At 52.9% G+C, this 6,394-nt stretch overlaps 1 protein-coding gene across 2 annotated transcripts in view; it reads right to left on the reverse strand.

Moving 5' to 3' along the window:
- The window catches only part of Podn (podocan), an 18,344-nt gene that overhangs the window by 8,489 nt on the left and 3,461 nt on the right, over positions 1-6,394 (reverse strand). The window contains exons 3-7 of one of the 2 annotated variants that reach the window (XM_021200318.1): positions 5,886-5,946; positions 4,305-4,624; positions 2,595-2,688; positions 1,379-1,443; positions 359-468 (exon numbers count right to left, since the gene is read on the reverse strand). In XM_021200318.1, the coding sequence (XP_021055977.1) occupies positions 359-468; positions 1,379-1,443; positions 2,595-2,688; positions 4,305-4,619 (584 nt within the window). In that variant the 5' untranslated portion in view covers positions 4,620-4,624; positions 5,886-5,946. The remainder of the gene's footprint in view (positions 1-358; positions 469-1,378; positions 1,444-2,594; positions 2,689-4,304; positions 4,625-5,885; positions 5,947-6,394) is intronic. The other variant, XM_029539895.1, reaches the window with a different exon arrangement.

A 6,394-nucleotide genomic window follows, 5' to 3' on the forward strand; every position in this document is an offset into this window, starting at 1 on the left:
CTTTGTAGACCAGGCTGACCTCGAACTCAGAAATCCGCCTGCCTCTGCCTCCCAAGTGCTGGGATTAAAGGCGTGTGCCACCACGCCCGGCTCGCATATGTTCTTATTCCTCATTTACTGTATGGAGTCCTCCTCATCCCTTGGGTTTCAGCCTTCTGGCTCCTGAGCTCCAATAGGCCCTGGGTGTTCCTTCTCCACACCCCTGGACACAGCCCACAGCCCCCAACGGCACAACAAGCCCCTTCTCAGGGTTTGCCTGTGTCTCCTGCTTTGCCTCTCCTTCCCCCAAACCCCTCCCACAACTCTCCCCACATTTATACATCCCCACACACCCAGGGTCATCCCTCTGACCTCTGACCTCAGATTTGGCTTTTGGCCAAAGGTGAGTCCATAGATTTTAGTGAGATAATTGGCAGCGAAGTCCACACTGATCAGAGCGTTTGGCAGGAATCGGGGTGCCAATGTCAGCTGAAAGGGAAGAGTTAGCAGAAAGACCAATAGAAGTGCAGAGGCTAGCTCTGGGCCCTGCCACTGGCTCATCTGCTCCCCTGCACTTGCTTCTTCCCTGACAGCAAAACCACTCTCCCAATGTAGAAACTTGTTCCATCTTTTGATGAAATAAACATGTCCAGCCCCCACAGCCTTTAGCTTGTCAATCAAAGCCTTTTGCACTTGTCCCTGCTCTTCTGGCCTCCTGGGCTCACTGGGAAGGATTAGAGGTCATGGTAAGAATTGAGAAGTACCTGACTACTCCATGGGTGGAGGGAAGGCAAGCTCTATGCATGCCATGCTTTCCGTTTTTTTTAATTTATTTGTATACATTTTGAAACAATGTCTCCTTGTGTCCAGGTTTGTTTCAAATTCCTGGACTCAAGTGATCCTCCCACCTGAGCCCTGGGGAGCAGCACACAGGCCACCTAAACTGAGCAGCCTTGCCCGGAGCCAGGCTGGAATCCTCCTGCCCTTCATGCCTTACTCAGATGTCATCTCCTCTAACAAACCTTCCAAGTGCCTGTGTGACATGCTGGGCTCTCCCTCCACCCATGAGCTGGAGGTATTGGCTGCTTCATTATCAGACATACTCTAGGTTATAGGGGATGCTGTGTGTCCCCTTCTCAACATCCAGGGCAATAGGAACCCAGAGGCCAGGCTGGCAAGGGTACTGGGAAACAACCACAGAGCTCAAGGGAAGAGAGAGTCAGGTAGGGTAAGGAAGCCCGCCCACTCCAGGAAAGCCCGCCTACGTCAGGGAAGCCCGCCCACCCCAGCAAAGCCCGCCCACTCCAGGGAAGCCCGCCCAACTCAGAAAAGCCCGCCCACTCCAGAGAAGCTTGCCCACCCCAGGGAAGTCCACACACCCACCCTCTATGGCCCTCACCTTGTTGTTGGCCAGGTACAGGTAATTGAGGCTAGTAAGATGCTCAAATGCCTCCTCTGGGAGCCCTTTAAAGGACAGGTCAGAGCCCTGGATGAAGGAGAGGCTACAGGGGAGCAGGGGAACCACCAACTTGCTAGGTGGCGCCCTCCTTTCCTAGTCAGTTCCAGTGTCCACCCTGCCTTCATTCTCCTTCTCTTGTGGCTCAAGCATAGAAGCAAGCAGCTAAGGGGCTTGCGGAGGAACTGAGGGACCCAGTCTAATCCTTTGACCAGGAAGGAGTGCTCCTACGGGGATGACTGCAGGGGGTCAGAGCCCCTTTTCAACTTCAGCCCCACCTATAGGCAAGGGCAGCCAAGCTGGGATGCGTTCAGAGCAGGAGAGCCCTCACTCCTGATCCCCTTGGACAGATGGCTTGTTACAGTTACTTAGGCTGGCCCCTCTCCAGCCCTGAGCTGGCCTCTGACACCCAGTTCCCACTCCAGGACCACCAGATGCTGGAGAGGGAACAGTTACATAAACCATGGACTGTCTCTCAGGGGAATACCCTGCTGTGGAGTGTGATGTGTTAGCCAGAGAGAGCTCTAGCAACAGCAACAAGAGAAACAAATTGCTAAGCGAAACAGTGCAGGCCTCCACAGCTATTGCAGGAGTTCACTGTGGGTTAAAGTCTAAGGTGAGTGATTGCAGGTCGTAAGAGGTGAGTGTACGCTCACCCAAACACCAGCAAACTGGACTGGACTTTTGAACTGAGTCACTTATGGCACATAAATTACATACAAATAAAGCTACTTTCTTTTAAAATGGGGGAGGGAGAATACCAAAATCTTAATATCAATTAATTCAAAGTAGAGAGATTATGAGGGTTTTTTTTTCCTTCCACATTGTTTTACAAAAGTTCTATCCCAATTATGTACTATATTTTGTCTTGGGGGGGGGAAGGTAAGGAACTTAAGAATGCTGCTCTTGGATTCTGAGGGCCCTTGCAAACTTGAGAGTCTCTGGCAAGTTCCCAGGAAGCCTGTGCTCTCAATATCCCAGGCTCTACCTCCTGGGTCTCCAACAGTCATAGCAGGCTCAGGCTCATATCAGAGAGCCCCGTTCCCCTGCCAATCCAACTCAAGCCTGTCCCCCACCCCGCCCCCTAGGGTTTGCAGGGCTGAGTTCTCACCATGCCCCTCAGGCCTCTGATTACCAGCCCACATCCCACACTCCTCACCTCGGGATGTCAGACGGTTGTTCTGTAGGTTCAGCGTCTCCAGCCGCTGCAGACGGGCCAGTTCCTCGGGGTAGATCTTCTCTAGCTGGTTGTTCTGTGTGGAGATGGGGCAGCAGCAGGTTGGGGGTTGGGTCAGAGGTGTACGAGGTGTCTGTTCCTACCCTTGGCCCTAGGAGCGGCACTTTCTTAGGGACCTGCCTTGGAATTCTCTCCTGAGGCAGACAGTGTACAGCAATGGGCACGGTGATGTATGAGTCCCATTCTTTTTTTTTTTTTTTTTTTTTTTGGATTTTCGAGACAGGGTTTCTCTGTGTAGCCCTGGCTGTCCTGGAACTCACTCTGTAGACCAGGCTGGTCTCGAACTCAGAAATCCGCCGGCCTCTGCCTCCCGAGTGCTGGGATTAAAGGCGTGCGCCACCACGCCCGGCTGTGAGTCCCATTCTTAAGAGCCCACATGCAGACATCTACCCACAGTTCAGACCCACACCAAGTGACAGTCACTTGGAGCTGATCCCTAAACAAAAGCATGTCCCTTTCTTTGGCCCTGCAGTTCCCACTCCCCTTAGGTTAAGTTTCTAACCATATGCTCTGGAAAGCCTTCCTGAGCTGGAGGAAGGGCCTGAGCTACACCCCATAGCCCTCAGCCCCGTAGCTTAAGTCCTCCCCTCCATCTCTTTCTTTCTTTCTTTCTTTCTTTCTTTCTTTCTTTCTTTCTTTCTTTCTTTCTTTCTTCTTTCTCTCTTTCCTTCCTTCCTTCCTTCCTTCCTTCCTTCCTTCCTTCCTTCCTTCCTTCCTCCTCCCTCTCTTTGTTGTTGTTGTTGTTTTTCAAGACAGGGTTTCTCCGTGTAGCCCTGGCTGTCCTGAAACTCACTCTGGAGACCAGGCTGCCCTCAAGTCCCACCCACCTCTGCCTCCTGAGTGTTGAGATGTCAGACGTGGCTACCCCCTTTTGTCTCTATTGGACCTCTTTGTTTACTCATCTGTCAGTTACACCCACGAACTGTGAGCACCTGAAGTGAGGGTGGGACCATGCCCTTCCTACACCATACAGAACCAGAGGCCCCCATAGCAGGTACTGAGACAGTCTGTATGTGACTGGGTGGGCAAAGAAGCCTAATAAGGACTGCCTTCAATTTGTCTTTGCCTCTCATTGACCCACTGCTTACCAAGCCCCGCCCCCTGAGTGGCCACAGGTAGATCTCCCACCTTCTCTTGATCTCCTCTGGAGAGAGTAGCAGTTCCTCCTACTTGAGCTGCCCTGGATAAGCCAGGGTCCACCTACCCATCCATCCATCCATCCATCCATCCATCCATCCATCTATCCAATGGGACTCAGCAGGGGCCAGCACTCTCAAGTTCTGCTCTGAGTCCACTGCCTCCAGGAGCTGAATCCCCTTGATCTGGCTTTCCTAGTCCTGTAACAGTGTTAGCAGCACCCTCTCTATGTGCCCAGGTGAGACATTTTTACTCTAAAATTTTTTTGTGGCAGCCCAGACACTTCCACGAACCAGCAAGCTATATCTCAGGATTCTGTAACCATGGCATCACAGGTACCCCAAAGATGGGACCAGGACTCCATGAGTCTGATCTCTCCTGTTATCCTGAATCTGGGGCTAGTGAGAAACCGCAGAAACTGGAGGTTCTGAGTAAGAAGCTGGGTATATAACCATGTACGGCTGCGGAGAGCTGCTGGTGTAGCATTAGCCTCACCTGCAAGGAGAGATGGTTGGTGTGCTCTGGCAGGTCACCTGGAAACTCACGCAGGTCAATGCCACCACAGTCCACAACACCTTCCTGGGAGCAGGCACAATCTCGGGGACAGTCGATGGTGGCTGGGCCAGGTTCTGGCTCCTCGGCCCTCAGAACCAGCACTGGCTGATTCTCTTCCTCCACAAATTCATTCTCCTCGGGGCTCAGGGTGCGGGTGTCACTTCGGCCAAACACGGGTGCTCTCACAGGCAGCACAGGGCCCAGGAAGAGCTGAGGCACCAGCAGGAGGAGGGGCAGGCCCCTGCTGCCGGCCATGGTGCCTGCGGGGAGAGTGGTTCAGCCCACGCGGTGCCGGGGCGGCGATGCACTGGGCGTGTATACAGGAAGTCATGCTAGGTCATGAGACATTTGGCACTTAGACCTTGATGACGGCCACCCTGTCTTATCAGGAATATCCCATGTGGTGATAGAAATATCATGAAGCCCCGTCCTTAGTCAGGGCTGCAAAACCTTCTGTAACTCTCACCAGCCCGGGTCCTGAGGAGTCTGTACCCTTATTTCAGAAAGGAAGCTGAGGCAGGACCTAGACTGCTGTTGCTCTGACAGCTTCTGTGGCAGACCTTTGTCCACCCCCGAGCAGGTGTGTCCCTATGTTTTAGCTCCCACATAGGGCCCCAAGGCTTGGCCCTGACACTCTTCCAACTCTCTCTCCCAACACATTACACAGGATGGTAAGGGAGGGGCCTTCCTCCAGGCCTTTCCTCAGGTTGTGATAACCCCTCCAACCACAAGATTATTTTCATTGCTACTTCCTAACTAATTTTGCTACTGATGTGGATTGTAGTGTCAATATCTGATACACAACCCTTGTGAAAGGGGTCATTTGATCCCCAAAGGAGTCATGACCCCCAACCTGAGAACCCCTGCTCTGCTTTCAACCACCTCATTACCCACTCTAGTGTCCCTCTTCACCCATCCCATGTCTAGACCCACTTAGACGTCTCGGCCTGGCTTCTCCCAAGCCATTTGCTCCCAGAAGATGCTATAGCTCACTAGCTCACTTGTGACTCCTGCTGCGGCACCATTCAGACACCACTTTGTGCTCTCACTGTCTCAGATCTGGGTCCTGGACATACAGGTGAGGCAGATCACATCCCTGCCCTCTGGAGCGGGTGATACCATCACCACTACCCACTGGATTCGGGTGCCAGTATAAATAGGTCTCTAGGAGGATGAGATAGCCCAGGGGAAGGGTAGGAAAGAAGAAGGCAACAGCATGGTCCTTTAACCCTACATACAGTCCACGAGGCCGAAGCAGATTGAACCCCAGCCTGCTAGTCCGGCAGAGAACCAGGGAGCCCAGTAGAGATCAGCGAGTGACACTGCCCTCCGCCCCGCCACCCCTCTACAGATCATTATCCTCCCCTCCCACGTAGCTGATTCCACAGTCTTCTAACCAGACCAGCCAAGGAGAGGTGGGGATGGGGGGGGGGGTTGGAGTGGGCCTCAAATTCCCTCAGAGCAGGAGGCCAGGGAATGGAGGCAGGAAGGAGCTGGCCCTTACAAACACAGGGTACTCACTGGGCAGGCTGGCTTTCTTCTCTCACCTTTGGCTTGTCTCCATAAAAGTCCACAAGCTTATCTGTACAGATATATAATTTAGATCGATGTTCTGAACCAGACTGAAAATGTGCTCATCACCCTTAGAGACCAGCTAGCCGAGGCCCACCGTGACAGCTAAGGGGCCAAGCTGGGCTCCGGGGTTTCTGCATCATCCCAGTCCATGCTGCTTTCCTGGGGGCCAAGGACCCCAAGTGGTCCTACAGGGAGAGCGGGGCAGGCCCCTGGCTAAGAGGTTCAAGATCCTCTGTCCGCATGTCCACATGTGGCTAGGCTATGGAGCCTTTAAGGTGTGGCTAGTTCACATGAAGTATGCTTTAATGAATACACAGTGTGTGGGGATTTTTGTTTTGTTTTGGTTTTTTTTTGTTTTTGTTTTCCGAGACAGGGTTTCTCTGTATAGCCCTGGCTGTCCTGGAACTCACTCTGTAGACCAGGCTGGCCTCGAACTCAGAAATCCGCCTGCCTCT

This window comes from Mus pahari, chromosome 6 (genome assembly GCF_900095145.1).
Source record: "Mus pahari chromosome 6, PAHARI_EIJ_v1.1, whole genome shotgun sequence".
In the NCBI taxonomy this organism is placed as follows: Eukaryota; Metazoa; Chordata; class Mammalia; order Rodentia; family Muridae; genus Mus; species Mus pahari.